Source organism: Saccoglossus kowalevskii, chromosome 7, assembly GCF_978046115.1.
Source record: "Saccoglossus kowalevskii chromosome 7, keSacKowa6.1, whole genome shotgun sequence".
Classification (NCBI taxonomy): Eukaryota; Metazoa; Hemichordata; class Enteropneusta; family Harrimaniidae; genus Saccoglossus; species Saccoglossus kowalevskii.
The window spans coordinates 28452711-28472153 of NC_140647.1; the positions used below are offsets into that span (position 1 = coordinate 28452711).

Here is a 19443-nt window from a genome sequence, read left to right on the forward strand (position 1 = left end):
ACAAAGTATACGAGATATGTAATTATATGCATAAATGATACACACTAATGAGAATTAGTGTTATTTACAATAATATTTGTTCACGATTTTATAAACTAGCATGGAAATTCCCACCACCAATGCAAATTCTCATAATTCTGTTTACTTTGCAATATAAAATATTCCATCAACGACATTGATGGGTGTATTTCACGGTTCGTGTTTTTTACAAAAATATCTATTCACTATTTTACAAAATGGCTTTGTAATTCCCATCACTAATTATATATAATGTCACATCAGATTGGCAAAATGTTAACTACAGGTAATCCAAAATCACTCTCGATAATTTTGTTTACTCTGTATGTGAACTACGGTTAAGGTTTGAGGTTTTAATCATTTTATTGGTGTGCATATTTCACCGGTAATACATAAAGGTACATTTTACAAAATTACCCATGATATATTAATTATAGAATCCATTGTACAACCTAGACAAAAGAAATATTTTATTGCTATAATGATAACATGTTACTTCATGCTGAAACCTTAATAAATGAGATTTAAATAAAGGGGGATTGTCACTAAATGACACTTTCCCATTAATGCTGTATGTTGACGCTACCTCCGGGTCCTACCTGTTTTCCAAAGTTTCATGTTGACTATGCGCCGGTTCATTTACGTATTTAATACTTATTTATCAGTGTAAAATTCGACCGTGAAAAAGTCAGAATAGTAAAAAAAATAGTTGCTCGCGTCAAGAAAACTTACAGAATCAAAATAGTCTGTCAGCAATCGCTGTCCATACCAGCGATATTTTACACATAAAAATTGAGAATCACAATAGAAATGAGCATTACAGCTATTCCGGGCCATCAGGCCACCAATCGAATCATCATGATTGATTTAATCGAAAATTTTGCTTACTTGTCTGAGACTGAATATTGTCAAGTTCGAGAGTGTGTTTTTACGTACGGCGACGTTAACATCATCGATTACATCATAGTCCCTCAACACTGTGATTACATTAAAGACGCATTGAAAAGGAAAGGAAGTCCATTTTGGGCTAGTGCCATAGTCAAATTTCGGAGAGTAGACGTTATACTCGAGACGTTCCAGTACGAGTTGTTCGATTGGCATATCAAACTCCTTTATTCGAATAGGTCATGTTCTATATATTCACTAAAATAACAACGTTGCCATGTTTCTAGGCATACGACGAACTAAAACTTGAAACCTGCATCCTCGGAAATCAAGTCTTATGAACATTGTTTTTCCGAGCGAAAATACCAGCGATAATTCCGGGGAACAAATATTAATGCTGTAATTCACTCTGATGTGGGAATAGGTGACAAAGGTCAAAACAAATTTGAGGGAATCCGAAAACGTAACTTACTGCACGTGAATTTCACGACAGAGTTTTCAACGTTCTGGTTATCCCTGTGCGACTGCAGCCTTTACAACAAAATTGAGAGACTCTAAAAACGCAATTTATGGCAGGACAAAAACGCAATGTAATGCAATATCATGACAAATGTTCTCCTATTCTTCCATGTTTTTGGCGATATGAATGATTCTGCCCAACGCTTAGATAGGTCATTTATTAGAGGTGCCCGGGGAATCAAAATGTCTTCGCCCAATCATCCATTTTTTGGGTGATATATTACTTATTCAGCCAAGCGGTAGTATAGCTTATGTATTAGAGGCGCCAGGAAACCAAAGTTTGGAACGTGAATTATTTGGACGACAATATTAACCAAGAGGTGGGAGACTACTTACCGCGACAATAACTACAGTAACTGCGACCCCTATCATATTTTTAAGTTTAGTAAGCGAGGATAAAACTCGTGTTTATGCTGTGGGAAAAAAACAGATCTTGAACGTACTTTAGTGTTAATACATTTTTTGATTATCTAGCATGGTGAACGCAATTCAATGAGAGTGAATTTCCCCTACTAATGTTTAAATGTTGTCGGAATTATTCAATATGGCGACACGAGAACTACCGGTATGTTATTTGAAAATTTGTGCGAGTTTTTTCAGTGATAGCTACGTGAATTTGAACCATCAGCAAGACTCAAAATACGACACTGACAACCACTGAAACGTTATTGAAGGCAAATGAACGTTTTTAGGTTTTTAGGTTTTAGGTTTTTAGGTTCATGTGCTTCAAGTGTGATGAATTTGTTTTTTGCGTATCTGTTGACTGACTTATTTAGTTGATTACTAGCAAATGGCTGTGTTATGTCTGTCATCGTTTAGGCTCATGCGAGGTCCTGGACGGAACTCGACTCAGTGATTTGGAACTATTTACGATATAACCGTCGCTATTCGGACTAATATTTCTGACAGTTGGTATTCGCAGTTACTAATATAGTGAATGATTAATCAAAAGATATGACGTGTTCAGTACTTAGTGTGATTGGCTGTATGATTGAAGGTTACGCCCTAGAGTCTTTATACTTCTTTGTAATTGGTTAAGGTTTTGAAAATGAATAAAGTTGTTTTGAGTTGGTCTTGGCGAGTACACCAGGAGAGGCAGTCTTGGGCCAGCCTTGCGATAGTCTTGGGGACTTTTCCCCAGGGTGCTGTGTCTTACAGAGTGCTCGACTGACCAACTAAAGATGAGAGTTGAAACATATTTTGTTGTGTGTGTCTATTTGACTGTAAAGCTTAAGTGACTTTCCCGATCCCGTACCTCAAGCAGACGAGATATAGAGAACAGAGAGATTCCCCCCTGGCACATGTGGAGACCCCAGAGGCCGAAGATTTCCCCTGTGATACGTTTTGGATGAACCGGGGCAGGTGTTTAACACACATCGACATCCCGTGAAGAACTGTGAAATGGCGAAGGTGTGTCTTTCTTGTGAACTGAACTAGCAGCTCGATGGCAGAAACTGCACTTGACGACTAACGGCTTTACCCGAATCACACCGATGTACAACGCTGAAGACATGAAGATTTCAGAACCCCTTAGAAAGGACGAGTATCGAATAGGACTTGTGTAGCGGATGACATCGGAAGCAAGATGAAAAAGAACGACTTGGACCAACGTGACGAAAAAAGAAGAGACGCTTAGACTTTGAATTAGAACTTTAGCTATTTGTGTATTGTCATGTGTAGAGAACCGCTCGATGGACACTGTAACAGACACTGTAACTCAAAGATGTTGAACTCTTTTTTCAAAATCCCAAAACTATTGTTCAGTATGTAACGTATTGCTTGCTTTTACTATTGTGTTTTTTGAACGTTGTTTTGTGATGTTGAATTGTATGTATGTGAGCGCCCAGATCTTTCTTTTGAACTGATATTTAGTGACGTGCGAGGTCCTTTATAATGATTTAAGAGCGTTTCAGTGGACAAGTATTTGCAACACAGTGTTATGAGTTTTGTGAAGTTTTATGGTGTTTTAATGAGTTTATGAGTACGGATTATGATGGGGAGAGTAATGCCCCAAAGAGTTTTTCAGAGTTTTGAGATTTGTCGATGTACAGAGATACCGACGTTTTAGAAGTTGTTTTTGTTTACGTGTTGTTTTCGGAATACTTCTGACGCTTTGTGAGTTGATTTGAGTTGAGAGCACCTTTGTAACGTTTTTTAATGTCTTTTTGAAATGAGAGTGTGGTGCGCTTATATATGTATTGTTTGATAACGCAAGCTTTTGTTCATGATTGACAGGATTATATGTAACTTAGTAGTGTCTATCGTTTTAGCCTTTTCCCGTCTTAATTGCCCGAAGAGTAATGTATTATGATAGCAACTTTGTTTTTGCATTTCGTTTCCACGCCATATGACTTTTGTTTAGATTAACGACTTGTGAGTTCAGTTGAAGTTTATAAGTGTATATGACAGGAGTTTGATTAATGGATTGTTTATTAGTTACCGCTACATCGTGAATGCTTTATTATAAGCTACTGGAATTCGATGAAAATCTGCTATAGTAAAATCTGACCATAGATGACTACAAATTGCTACGAAATAACATACACTTTACGTCAAGAGAACATTTACCAAAACGACGTACTAAAAAATTAGCTCTGGCATATATTCCACATAACTGTTTTCTATTATTCTTACCATCTTGAGTGAAATGATAACCGAAATAGCAATATTCATTAACAAATCTAGGGGTCTGCTGTTAAGAGCCACATTAGATACATGGTTAATGTCGCACATAGGCGGCAAGATATACATACAATATTCAGTAGAAAAACCGTGTTGTATTCTGTTAATACAATTTCAATCTGATTAAAATAAGATCCTAGTTTGGGCTTTTTTTTGTTTTTGATTTTTTTGGTAAAATAATATCATTCATATTTTTTTCATATATTCTATTATTTGTTTAAAAGTTTATTTACTGGTATTTTTTTAAGTTTTGGTAATCGCAAAAGCCCACAAGGATCTGACCAACTACCTATACAAATCGCGTTCAAGTACCTCTCCGCTGACGGGATTAGTCAACCAATCACAGAGCGCCTTACGAAAACATGGTGATGCACTTTGCGCGTGCGCATGAAATGATCACAAAAAATTAAAATGGCGGCGTTTACCGGCCAATCGAGCGAGAAACTCAAACAAATAATTGACCATGAGGTGAGTATTTGTTGAATATGACATGTTTCCTATTATTATTGAACTATGTCGGGTATTGGTGGCCGTTTAGTCAAGTAACAATATTTATATACGCAAAAATGCGTACTCGTGTGGATATAAATGAAAACACCAGTGTTATTCAAAGGCGCTCAGAACGTTTCTTGGACCATGGATGTAATTAAGACATCCATGCTTGGATAATAAAAAAAATGACCTAAAGTAGGATCGGCACAGTTAGTCAGTCGCCTACCACTCATGTTAGTCACATTAACAAGGATACAAGGAGGTTGTGTTTTAATATTGTCGCCTCTTGTCCCATTAATGAAAGACCAAGTCCCTCTATCCTCTGTAGAGGGACTGTGACCAAATAAATGTTTTATTTTATAAATGGTAATTTACTTGCACAACAGTACTGTCACTGGAAATTGTTTAATTTGACTGGTTCATCTCATTTCGAAATCTATATTAATCATAAATATTAAATAATTTCCTGTTATTATTTCAATATCTTGGTGATTAATTGGTAATTCTTCCAGATAGACAGTTTGACTTTGTTGGGATTTAGTGCAAAAATGGCCAGAGATATCCAGATTGATAGAAAGTTGCCAACCTATATATATGGTACCCCAGGGGAACAAAGCACACCTTCATAGACATGCTACATCAACATCATAGTGATAAGATTGTATTATTGGTAGTTGATGAAGTTCATACTATTCCGAAGTGGTAAGTATATTGCTTGTATGCTTGCTTGTAAAATTGGTATGCATGTTATTTCCATAATTGACACTAGAGGCATTTTGAGTCAATCTGTAATTCTAAACCACTCACTGCATTATGGGAAAGAACTTCCATTGTATATATAATCTGGAAACTGACTAAATTCTTGTGTAAATTTTATGAAATTTTTCAACAATATTAGGATTTGTATCACTATATTAATATACAATTTTTTCATCCTATGTCAGATTTTTTGAGAAACAAGTGAAAAAAAAACATTATTACCATATACATGTACCACATTTTGGACTCTTGTAATCTCGATTTTTATTTTATTTTGAGTATCCTGATGATGGCCCAGTACCGATAATGATAAAACTGACAAACATGACATAATCTTGAATTCAACATGAATCTCTTTAACATCTAAATTTAGCATAATTTTTTTGATCAATTTAACAGGGGTGAAAAATCTGATGCAAGTAACAAAAGCAGACGAAAGGCACAAGAAGGGGCATTCCGAACTGGGGAACTGAGATCGGTTTTTTTCCTGGTGTCGGAGTTTTGGCATTAACAGCAACAGCATCAAAATGTCTGCAAAATCAGATTAAGGAAAGTTTAATTATGCAGACTGCAAAGTTGTAAATGTTTGCCCAAACAGAGATAACATCAGACTATCATCATTTTATTGAATGGTTGACAAGCTATGAGAAGATCTACATGAATCCCTTAGGACAATAGTATACTGTTCATCTACTGATGCAACAGGAACACTTTATCATTTTTTTAAGGACGAATACCCTCAATCACAGCGAGACGGATAATACAGTCCAGGAATCGCAGTTAAAAGAGTTTACTGAATTATCTACTTCTAATTTTGAGATTATTTTTATGTACAACAGCTCTTGGTATGGGCATTGACATGAAATCAACATACCATGTACTTCACTATGGGCCATCATTTGATCTTGAGAGCTATATACAAGAATCTGGCAGAGTTGGAAGAGATGGTAAATCATCTCATGCCATGTTATTTTATCACGGTGGAATGTTACGCGACATTTGTCCAAAACTAAAAAGTTATGTCAAAAATGATACTCTCTGTAGGAGAGTTAAATTATTTGAAGATTTTACATCCAGTAAAGACTTATGTGTTTTAAAGAACAAGGAATCGCATCACAACTGCTGTGATATAAGTGAACGAAACTGTTCTTGTAGTAATTGCGACTCTCATGCTAACTGTGTAGAAAAATATATGGTCCATTACTGTGCCAATACAGAGAGTGATGAGTCATCAGATGACACGTGCAGTTTAGAATTGGATGCTGCATTGGCAGATTCATCAGTCTTCATATTCTAATGAAAGTTTGGAAGCAGACCAAACTGAATAAATCAATGTACATGTACATATCACTTTGTTGATCATGTATGCATTTAAGTGAAAAAAAAAACATCATTAATGTAAATAAATATTTTTTTATTACAAATTATACGATTCATTTTTAGCTCAAATGTGAGTTTAAGGTGTGTTCCAGAAAATTATCTTGTGAACAAATCAAAGGATTTGCACCAAATTTGATAGGGATGTATCTACATGGCATTACTGTTAGGGATAATTTACTAGTGTAAATTAGCTAGTTTGCAAATTATTTTTACATCATGAACACCTTCAATTTGTATTCTGAGCTTTTACAAGCTTGTCATTAAAACCCATACAAATCACACATATGGATGATAACAAAAATAACAAAGCTTTTTATTTCTATAGCGCTAAATGTGACATACAAAAAAGAATTAAAATTACAAGCAGATATAACAGCTATAGAAAAGGGGCAACAAGAAGCATTGCCACCTGTATACATTGTGACTATAGGGGATATGATGATTTTGGCATGGCAAGGTCCTGGTTTATTTAACAAACTCTTTACATAGAGGTGTTTAAATTTTGTTTGACTATTGCAATATTTAATATAATTTTTGATATTACTAGTATTCCAAAGTTTGACTCCATAACATGACATACACATTGACTTGAGAGTAGTTCTATATTTTATACAGAAATCTAAATGTTGTCTTGTACTATGGCTGTGTACTTTATGGGTATTTGTAAAGTACTTCAAGATGTTTTCTGGGATTTTTTTATGATAAACATTATACATTACAAGCATGGTTCTTAAGGCCAGACTTTTTTTATTCCTTGTTTCTCAAGTTTTTATAAGGCAATTTGAGGAGGGCGGAAAAGAAATAAAATTAATTCTTTTTTCCCATTAGATTTGTGTGATTCTCAAAGAATTGTAAGTGAGATCATTGATCGGAGCAAAGAAATGGAATAAAATTTTATTCCATGTATAACCTTGTTGCTCATTTACTCCCACGGAAATGCAGCTTGGATTTGTTATGCAGCGGGCGGCATAAAAATGAAGATAACAATAATATATTTTGTAGCATTTTTTGCGCTTACAAATCGGCGGGCGCGAGAAATTACGCTGAAATAAAATTTTATTTTTATTTCATTTTCTGCTCCTGTTCATTCGGCGGGTTCGCGAAACAAGGAATAATAAAAGTCTGGCCTAATTCAATTAGATCATATACATTTAATACATTTAGTTTATAAAATAATGGTTTTGTATGGCTAAAGTATACCTCTTTTGTAACAATTCTTATAGCATTTTTTGGAGTAAAAATAAACAATTTAAAGTAGTTTTATATGTATTTCCTCAGATTTCACAACAGTATTATACACAAGATATGGCAATATAAGGGTTAAATACAGATTTTTAAGTACAGATGAATCTAACAGGTATTTTAATTTGTAAAGAATACCTAAGTTTTTAGCAACTTTAATCTGAATATTTTTCACATTTTCTTTCCACTGGAATTTACAGTCCAGTTTTACACATAAGAATTTAGTATGATACACTCTTTCAATATAAACATCATTGATTGGATGGACACTGTTTACATTTTTACAATAGAAAATCATGTAGTTAGTTTTAGAAATATTTAAAGATAATTTGTTAGCCATAAACCATAAGTGTAACTTCTTCATATTCTCTAGATAAAAATATGTTAGTATCATCTGCATATAGAATAACCTTTAACAATTATGATACATTACAGATATCATTTACATATAGTATAAATAAAGTTGGTCCAAGAATTGAACCTTGCGGAACACCATGAATTATACTCATTAGATCTGAGTTAATACCATCGATACAGACCTGCTATAACCTGTTACTAAGATAGCTACTCATCCAACACCTCGAATGCCATATTTACATAATTTTTGGACTAGGATTTTGTGATCTATAGTGTCGAACGCCTTTTTTAGGTCGATGAAAATACCAACTGTATACATAGTAGAGTTCATGATGGTAATTGTATATCTTGTAAAACATCACATTAGATATCTGGATTAGCATGGAACTATAAATCACAAACTGCACACAGGTTTGTTTGGGTTGCCATGATTAATCTGTGTGGACAAAATACAAAACCAATTATCTCCACAATTACTAGTAGTATAATGTGTTACTGGGACGTGAAGTTGACGATCTAACATATGCGGTTGGTTGTCGAAGTCTAGTAGAAAATATTGTTTATAAATGATAAAAGACGCCCAAAATTGACGCTACTACGATTTAAGCCGACCATGTATAACTAGTGTCATTTATAAGCATTATTTCCTGCTAGATTTCGGCAGACCTTTTGTTTTTTAAGTTCTAATGATTTCGGCAACCAACCACATACTAAAATCGCCTATGATTGTTTCGTTACGGCACGGAAATCTTACAATCAAATAAATAATTCATAACGTTAATCATTTTCTAAGCTAAACTAACTAGTAAATGGCAGCTCAAAAAACAAGGCACGTGAATAGTTACTGAAATCGATAGCGATAACTTACGTATTTGCACTGTTCAATGTAACTTAGCATACGTCTTCCGAAAAAATACAGCAGAAAAACAAGTCCACCATTGTTCGTGTGTTTGGTTTGTTGTGTCGCTTCTGCTGCTCTAGAAAGTGATTTGTAACACGAGTTCTGATTGGTTGCAGATTCTACGAGACTTGAACGCGATTTGTATAGGTTGTTGGTCAGATCCTTGTGGGCTTTCGCGATTACCAAAACTTAAAAAATTACCAGAAAATAAATTTAAAAAAAAAAAATAGAATATATGAAAAAAATATGAATATTATTTTAACAAAAAAAAAAAAAAAAAAAAAAAAGCCCAAACTAGGATCTTATTTTAATCAGATTGGACCCGAGGTTACTGCGACGGTAAAATTCTGTTTTGCGGGATTTAATTGTTAATAGCACAGGAAATGCTACATGCCGGCATACACCACTGAGTCACATTTTACAATTATTTCATTCACACCAATTAAAAAGCAGGACAGCTTCCTTCATTAATGTGCAAAATATGCAAAGAAGGAGAGGGTTATCAGTATTCTTTAGTTTAGTTTAGTTGTCATTCATTAGTTATGGACGAGATAGTAAGCACGCGAAAATTTCCCTAAAAAAAGAAAGCGAGGAAGAAAGAAGAAAAACGTCAAAAGAATGATCACTCCTGTCAAAAAGATGTTGAAAGAGACGATGCTGGGTTCGCACAGAACGGATTTCCCCGTCGAAACCAGTGTCAGCCATGAAGTGGGCGAAGAAAGTTTTACCATGAATCAGACTTCGATATAGTGGGTGATACTCCTATTCAAAACGTTCGAGAGATGTCTGTATCTCGCAGGAAAATATTGTTACCTTCCGACGTAGAAGAAAAAAACGAGAGTGAATGTCACGACCGATCGTTTGAAGACGAAGAGATTCGACTCGTTGACATGGCACTGTTAGTGAATGGCGCCCTAGAAAAAGCGATTTGTCAATTTTGCAAAGTAGGCAATATCTCAATAGTGGAGCGCAGGCGTCACGGTCTGGGCAGTCAGCTTGAAATCCTTTGCACGCAAGGCGATTGTATTCGATCGAAACTGAGCCCGCCTAGCTTCCCGTCATACCGAAAGAAGGGAGCAGTTTTGAAGAAGTATGCCGCGCAAGTTGGTGTCGGAAGGTGTTCTTCTGCCTCCAGGAGACTTCGAAACTCGTGGCATGCTTGAACTAATAAGTTTACAAACACAACAGCCCAAAAATAAATACACTGTATTTGCAAACACTTCAACTGCCAAGTGTAGTGTCTGTATTGTTTGTTACTCGCAAACAGAACCGCCCACTTTGCATAATCCAAGCTTTAATGAATGACGTCACCGTTCGTTATCAGAACAGACCGTCACAAAACTCCATAGCGTGAAAGAAAACGGCCAAAAAATAAAGTTTTTCACAGATATAAATGTCGGTTCATGATTTCTCTCAAAAACAACTTTCAAAGTATTTCATTTACAATTAGCCCATGTAAATTTTGCTGCTAAAACGGGAGTTAACGTTGATTGAAGTTTGAAATCATAAAAGTGCCGATTTCTCGGTGGTCGGTTTCTGACAATTACCGTTGATCAAAATTTAAATAGCGTTTCAGTGAGTAGCGCTACGATGTCGCCGTTTGGTTTTTCTTACTCTTGGATATGTTGGCTTCATATTCGTATTTACATTTTTGCGAAATTCTATTGCGTTTTTTCACAAACCTCGCGCAAACCATCAATATACACAAACTTTAACACCAAAAAACGTGCTTGAAATTTGTGATTTTCGGAAGGGAAAAAAATACTTAATGCAAAAAATAGAAATACGGATTTAAACTTCATGACCTTTGCTTCAAAACAGTGTAAAGTTTTTGATCGCATGAATTACTGTAGAGATAACAATTAAAATTTTATTCACGTTAGTTAAATTATCAGCCCCGCTGATTTTCAGAATCACGTGACGCTAAAACAAACACAATGTTCACAAAATATTAATAATAGGAAAATACAAGTCAAGAGCTTTCTAAACATATATAGATTGTATGGTTTCTTGTAAAATTTATTCCGATTATAGGTGTTTACATTTTTCATGCAAAAAAAACTATCCTGCTAATCCACATAGAATACACATAGTTAAATATACAAATTTGTATATATTACCCGGCTTCTCCACCACGTGTCATGAACACTCGCGTTGTGTTCGGGGATCAGGGAACTTCGTCTCGCTTGGCTGATGTCACTTTCACGTAGAGGTACCAGATTCGACCCAAATAAATACACATAAGTACACATAAGACCACCCTAAACATGCAACGGCGTGTGAACCGAATGTGTGAACGTGAAGTCGCTATCATAACACAGGCCAGGAACCGTTAGCGCACCTGTGACGACGCTATATACCCACACAAGACGTCACTGTTTCACGGGTCATACAGTGATAATTGTTGTTGTTGCTGTTGTTAAAATAGAAGCAGGAATATAATCTGAGTAAAGTATAATCGTAGCATTTGCACGGAGAACGCGTCATTTAATTCTGAGATTATTTTGGCAGGAGGTCTGGCGTTATCCAGCCTGATTCTTCGCAAACCTCGTTTTCATTGCCAAACCAAAAAACGATGGGGTTGAACGTTTCCATAATGTCCAAACGTATTTATTTCATTTATTTGGGAGATCAAATCCCTCCGCTTCAAGCCATGACTTTTTTACATGGAAAATGAAGGTGGTATTTTTGATCTCAATAGCAAAAGCTAACCGATAAAAATAAGTCTGAGTTCAGTCAGTGAATTAATTGATAGCGCTGGGGGGTCAACAGAATTTTGAGTTCTGTTATCAGTGAATTTCCACTCTGCAGTAATTCACACTGTCACGAAAGGACCAGCATACAACTAATCGCCATAAACGAGATATCGTGTGTTTGCTTCATTGCTCGGTGTTTTTGATTTCCAGGCGCGATCCAATACACAAAGGTCAAATTTCACGCTTATTGGTAATGCTTTCAATTTGAAACCATATTAGATATCTCTGCTTGCGAGCGTTCATGTTCTAGATAACATATATATATACAAATACATCAACATCATAATTCAGTCTTATGATTTGGTTTAGACCCGGAGTTTAGACTGGCATTACCACGCAACTGGTGTTGGAATAACACATTGGGCCACTTTCCGCTGAAGTACCACGAATGATATTTTGACTCGTACGGTAGTCATCACACTCGTCATCACACGGAATTTAAGAGATTTCTCGTACGAGAATCAATAATTATCACATACTTAGATATCAAGCATCATTCTCCACAATGTGTGGCCAATACGTCCTGTATTACTCATTGTGTAGATGTCGAAGAGATGACTCTTTCACGACAGGTCAAACTTGGTCTACCGCCGTTGAATCTTCGGCAAGAAGGCGAGGACCTATCTTCTACGCCGGGGAAAGTGAAAATCGCTACGTTTCCCCGTAAACTCATTCCGTGCGATTATTTATGTCATACGAGAATACTTTCAAAGTTATTCTGTAAAACTATCAGGTAAATATATAGCATGTAATATTTCAACTCATCATACCATAGTCCGCCATTTTTCGAGAAAAAAAAACGCTCGTACGTGGATCAACCATACTTTGTATACTTCAAACCCCATTTTATACAGCGTGTGTGGTCAATACGTCCATTATTACTTGTTGTGGTAGACATTTGAACAACGTTTATGTGATTAGATATATCGAAAATTTAAATCCGTCTTATTATGATCGTAGTTTTATTATATATACTTATACTTCGAAATTTCAATTATATAACTTATACCCTCTTTATATAACTATCGGTTTTAATATTGTTTCTCTCCTACGACAAATGAGCGATTCTGATTCTGCTTGACTCATTGGGAGAAAGTAAGAGATTAACAAAATATTTATATGTAGAATGAATTATTTTTTTTATTTATCACTGATTGTTATTATTGATATTTTCTCTTTTCTTTCTATACTTAACCGCGCCATAAATGTATACTTCATGCAAATAGTTCAACCATGTTTACTTTTTTGTGTAATAAACTCCGTTAGTTTGCAAAATGCCGTGTATTTATTAGCATAAGCAGGTCAATGCTCGTCCGATTTAAAAATAATAATAAAGAAAAATTGTGGTAATTTATGCTAATTTATTCACGACGTCCTCGTTACTCCCTTGAAGTAAAACATACTTAATTTATGCAAATTTATTCACATTATCCCATTGTGACGTCAAAATCACCCAAATCCCCCTTCACGGCCATGTATAATCATTTATGCTAATTTATACACGGATTCTCATTGTGACGCCATCATTTATGCTAATTTATGCATAAACTTGTTTCTTTTCATCTTTCTGTTTGCCATTTTTTTTATCTTTTATTTAAACAATGTTACCATTTGGTCCCAGTAAACAGTGGCGGATCCAGAGAGGGGGCCAGGGGGCCATGCCCCCCCCAACGCATGACGATTCATATCATCTGGATTACGCATAGCTTCTCTGCGATTTTCGCTCCGTATGTCTTAAGCGAAGCTTGCCCCTCCCATTCATTTTGCTGGATCCGCCACTGTCAGTAAACCACAAAACAATTTACACAATACAGTCACGTCACAAAATCTGCATCACAAATGAATGAATGGATCGATGGACGGAATGAAGGACGGTCGGTCGGACGGACGGACGGACGGACGAACAGATAGACTGGTGGATGAACGGATAATAGGACGCACAGATATAGTATGAAATATTAATCTCTTGAGGGGTCGGCTACGCTACTTCATTTGGGGTCAAAGGTCGCCACATCCAGAAATCATCACTGGTCAACGTTCCTGAATCTGGAGACATTGTAGAACGCACTGTTGTTCAAGGCCCCCATTTATGTTGTGACTCCAAGAATAGTGTGTTGATATACCGGCTAAGTCGAGAACATTTACCTTAATATATACACATGCGTGTGATATACAAAAAATATTTGTATGTAGTTAAAAAAAACAAAAATCTTGTTGAGACATCATACAAAATGATATAATTTATATCCCCAATTTTGTATTTCTTTTTTTCCGGAATGATACATTATCAAAACCCTTTAGTGTGTATTGAAACGTCCACTACATAAATCTACCTTGGTTAAAACAATGAAGCAATTAATTAATTAATTAACCCCGGCATAATTTTCACATAGAGACATTCTAGTGTGTTTAAAAAAATGTTATCGGTACCGCTTCATGTGTCCCAGTCATTCAAGTAACATGACCAATTCCTTTGTTTCCTCCATCTATGTTTTCATGTAAATTTTATTTTCCGTACCATTTTCATATATTTTCCATTTGCGTGTTCGCATTTTTGTTCGATTTGATATGTATCCGTTATTTACTGAACCAGGTGGTGCTCGCGGGGGAACAAAACATTCCCACCCATAGGTGGGCATGGCTACAACACGAGAAATATCTCAAATTTACTTGGATACGAGTAATCATTTTCAGCCAAAAAATCAATAACTGCCCATTTCAGTGGAACACAGATCTAAAATAGGAAAGGTGTGGGTAGGCATTGCACAGGCACTTCAAACGAGGATAAATAGCGCTGGTTCTGTATTACTGAACTGCCAAAGTAATCTTCGACGAAGCATCCCACTTACGGACTCACTGTGCACAATGATAGTTTGTATTTTGCTATGATAATATTAGGATTTTGTCTCACTTCTTCATTCATTGATTTGACAGTTTAATATAATTATTCAAGTGACTTAGAACAGTGTTTTACATGTAAATGAATTAACAAATGACAAAGAAAATTACATTTCCCTTTATGCATTTTAATTCGTATAGCAATAATCTAACAAGCATGGTTTTACATGAACTATTTTTGAATATCTACAGTCATGCATTCCACCCGAAATTAAAAATGAATAAATTATACATTCAAGCTCGCTCTCTAATATATAAGTGTTTTTGCTAATATATAAGAAATTGAGAAGAGTACAACACTTTAATGCTGGATATTGTTTTGTAATAACTCGTGTAAGATGTATCATTTTGATGACCAGCTGGTGATGATGATAATTATTTTAATGATGATTGTTTTTAATAACATATTTCAAACTCATATGATCCTATATTTCATTTGATCAAAAATCCCAAACCGCAAACCCACTCTAATGAGCCATGCAATCCATCGATGTGCACCATATATGATATTTCTACTCACATCTAAAAAAAACAAACACACAAACACATAAATAACTAAATACAAATGAAATATTATGATACAGCACCGTGCTCTCGCTCTGATGTGTATGGTGTAAAAACGTGCACTCTGTGTTGAAAAAATGATAATGTTAGTATATGTCTTATGCATAGTTGTTGCATGGCCAATAGTATGCTACTTGGAAGAAATCCAACTGTGTCGACAGTGAGTCACACATTTACCACGTCTTACCTCATGTCAGCTACTTTCCAACTCTCTCCAAATTCATTCACATCTTTAGAAACTTTGCCATCAGACATCATGAAGTCATTGTGGGAATCACCATCGGCGTTGCCAAGCAACCCACACACTTTCCCATGGTATGCTGTTCCAGAAACGTCTGCAGTGAAGATGTGTTTCCTTCCTTTCCAACGCAAAGTGAACGTTGTATCCTTCACCGTAAATGATATCATCACTGTATTGTCATTGAAGCTAACATCTATATGTCTTTCCCAGAACTTTAAATCATTGCTATTACCCTGTGGTATAAACATATATTGACAATGATGCTCAACAACAAATCCCGTATTTAGTGTCATCATTTACCAAACACGCACACTAAAAATTGCAGAATAAATAATTCCAATTTAAGAATAATTTTTCGAATTATATTTCATACATATATCACAAATCTATAACTTGATTATTTGGAATATTTAAGTATTGATATAATATTCCTACTGCCAAACACAAAACATTTTCTCAGTCACATGTCTGATAGTGTTACACAATCAGAATCCAATAACTTCTAATTATTTATTTATTAAGAGATGCAAAGATTGTGAGGTCATAAACACAAAAAACTTTCCCTATTAATAAAAAAGGTGTATTTTGTTACTTACAGATACTGTGTTGTGTGTGTCCACAATGATGCTTTCTTCACCAACAGTTACATTTATAGCAACAGTTCTCGTCTTCAGAACGTCAACATCATCCCGTGGAGCAAAATTAGCACGGATTTCAAATTCAGGATTAGTATTTAAGCAGTCCTTCACCAGTGTATACCAACACGTACCTTGGAAACTATACGCACGTCCATCAAAGGTAGTCAAATGAGGATCACCACGTACAACTTTATTAATGAAACAAATAACAAAATATTAGTTAAATCGTGAACGGTAGCGTTTTCTGTACTGTCTATTAATTTGAAAGTGACAGAATACACGTGGCATTAGATGTGTATGTATAAATAAAATGGTATTCAGTATGCAATGCGCTTTAGAACAGACATAGCATACTGGATTCGTCTTATATGACTTTTATAGATATTCAATTGATAATGTTGTAATTTATATAATATCCAAACATATTAGAACACAGTGAGTAAGTAGCCTGTTATTGCTGAAATTTACGTACCTGCTGGACATTTAGTACATAGCTTCTCAGCTTCTATTATTTCATCAGGCGACAAAGCACGGTCATATAGTTGCATACATGTTACCAAACCCTTATAATATCGGGCATCGTCAGTAACCGCTCCTACAACAATGTTTCCTACACGTGCAAATTCTATTGAACCAATATTAGTACTATTCACTACAGCACCATTCAAATATAGTTTTTCCTCGCCACTATTGTAGTCATAAGTTGCTCCAATAAAGTTCCACTCGTTCTGAACAAGTCCATTTGTCGTTAGGTTCGGATAATATGCTGACATGTCGCGTTGGGACCTTATGCGGAGAAGTGCCTGATTTGCAGCAGTTTGCCACAGATCAGCGCTCCCGCTCCCGTAAATTATTGGTCCAGCAACACCAGTTGGGTAAGCGTATACCAGCAATGTAAATGAATACTGTATTGTAATTTGACCGTCGCTATGAAAATAGATGTATGACCCGTTATTACCATAGAACCTGTATCCACTACAAATATTACCATGTTGTGTATTATCAACTGTAACACCATATTCAAAACCGTAAGTATAATAGATTTGATCCATGATGGTGTGGTCTGCATTCATAGGCCAGAATCCACGCATAGATGGATCTATTTCAAAAGGAAAACAATGTATTATACTCACTTACTCATTTGCTTGCTCACTCACTCTCTCTCTCACACACACACACACACACACACACACCCACACACACACACACACACACACACACACAGAGTTGTGTAGTTGTGATTAACTTTTAATATAGTTGAATTAACTTTTAATATAGTTGCGATATGAACTCGATTAAAACGTGTTCCTAAATAGGGTTGCGTTCCTATATAACTGTTTGCGAAGCTTAGGTTTAGTATCGGGGGAAGGTATGGTACAATTATATTAATATAAATTGAACCATACCTTCCCATGATACTAAACCTAAGCTTCACAAACTTGACTTAAATTCGATTAAATATTAACAAAATTTTGAAATATTGTGAGTCCCTATGTTTGAGGCTCCACTTGTACAAAAAGCTCCACTTTTTTGGTGTGGCTCCACTTCTACTTCTATACAAACACACGCACGCACGCACGCACTCACACCCACACACACACACACACTCACACACTCACTCACTCACTCACTCACTCGACCTAACAACCAACCACCCATAATTCAATGCACCATCAAGCCTCACTCATTCACTCACTATTCTTTTGGAATATTTACATACCGTAACTTCTTTTTTGAAGTACTTTCTGAAAACAAAAAAATATATATAAAACAAAAAAATATCATACAGATATGCCTGTTTTTGGGGGGTTACTATTGCCGACAAAAGTAATTATATTTATTGTGCCATTAGGGTGTAGTTTATTGTATTGTACTGTGCAAGAAGTTCATTCAAAAATAACTTGCCTATGCTCGCTAGCCTAGATCGCGTTCACTCTGAGAAATATTGATATACACTTTTATTTCGGACCAAAATTGTAACAAAACACCGAATCTCAAACATACACGACCCCGTACATTGTTGCGCTATTAACATCACGCTGTGCTCATCGACGAAACAGTCATAATATTACTACTTTACACGCACTTTAACCGTTACCGGTAGTAAGTACCGATAGAATGTTTAAAACCATTGTTTTACTCATGATAAAACTGTGTCCGAGTCCAGGCAAACTCCAAACAGCACGTATTTCTCGGTTAGTTATGTTCAGAGCAAACCCGAAGCATAATTCAAAATAGCAGTGCATGACGGGATTTACTGCAGTGAAGACATTAATAATTTAGTCGATAAACGGCACAGTGCATGCGTCAGATTTTGTTATAAAAGCATACCTCACAAATAATTTGGTGTAATTAAAAGAGTTTCAACTAAGTTTTGCCGACTATACAACATAAAGTACGCAATATTGATTATTGATTTACATAGTGACACGTTGTTTACGAACACGGAATGAATAGTTCTACTTCTTATATGGACATCAAAAATCCACGATCGTCTAGCTAAATCTAGTGCTGCCGTGAATATATGGTCGTGGAACCTCGCTAACTAACAAAGACGTGCAAAATAAACAAAATAAAATCGCATCTGTATTTTCCTACCTCTTTCGGCGAAGAGATGGCAATGCCAACCACTGATATTAAAACGAGAATACGCAGCATCGTTCTTTGGCTCGGTTGAACACTAACAGTCGACAGTGCTTTAAAAACTTGCGAATGATGCAGTGATTCACGCTGGGTGTATATATTCCTTTTTGATATCCGGTACCGGTATCCGTATTATTGGATTACTTTACTAAAAAAGGATTTAATTCTTTTGTGTAGACACCAAGATAAAAAAAATATTTGGTCCTAAAGTTTGCCAACAACTAGATTCACACGTCGCGTTAGGCGTACCAACTGGTCATTAAGCCTGTAGTATTCGCTTCACAAATAAAAAGATGTTACAACACATCGTACAAATGCGTGAAATTAGTTAGTCTAACACGTTCCGCCAAAGCACACATGTTGTTTTTATCGGTCTTCTAATATGAATACGAGTAACTACTCACTCTCCATGCCTTGAATGATTTCTGCCGTTGGTGGCGCAGTTGAGTGTCGAAGACCAGTCTCTAG

General features: G+C 35.7%; 2 protein-coding genes and 1 long non-coding RNA gene across 3 annotated transcripts; 2 read left to right on the forward strand and 1 right to left on the reverse strand.

Annotated features, from left to right (window-relative positions):
* Positions 1-4372: 4372 nt before the first annotated feature.
* Positions 4373-6779, forward strand: LOC144356059 (uncharacterized). The gene is made up of 3 exons (XR_014929928.1): positions 4373-4572; positions 5109-5298; positions 5755-6779. It is a non-coding gene; the product is annotated as an uncharacterized LOC144356059 (long non-coding RNA).
* Positions 6203-6652, forward strand: LOC146740911 (ATP-dependent DNA helicase Q1-like). Its single transcript, XM_085501890.1, has one exon. It carries the CDS (start codon positions 6203-6205, stop codon positions 6650-6652), a length of 450 nt encoding a protein of 149 aa, XP_085358016.1.
* An 8222-nt stretch (positions 6780-15001) lies between the features above and the next one.
* LOC100378060 (IgGFc-binding protein-like) lies at positions 15002-19044 on the reverse strand. The gene is made up of 6 exons (XM_002732815.3): positions 18931-19044; positions 18053-18077; positions 16805-17431; positions 16291-16520; positions 15641-15927; positions 15002-15411 (listed from the first exon to the last, which is right to left on the reverse strand). The coding sequence occupies exons 1-6, from the start codon at positions 18988-18990 to the stop codon at positions 15402-15404; spliced, it is 1239 nt and encodes a 412-aa protein (XP_002732861.1). The 5' UTR covers positions 18991-19044; the 3' UTR covers positions 15002-15401.
* Positions 19045-19443: the final 399 nt, after the last annotated feature.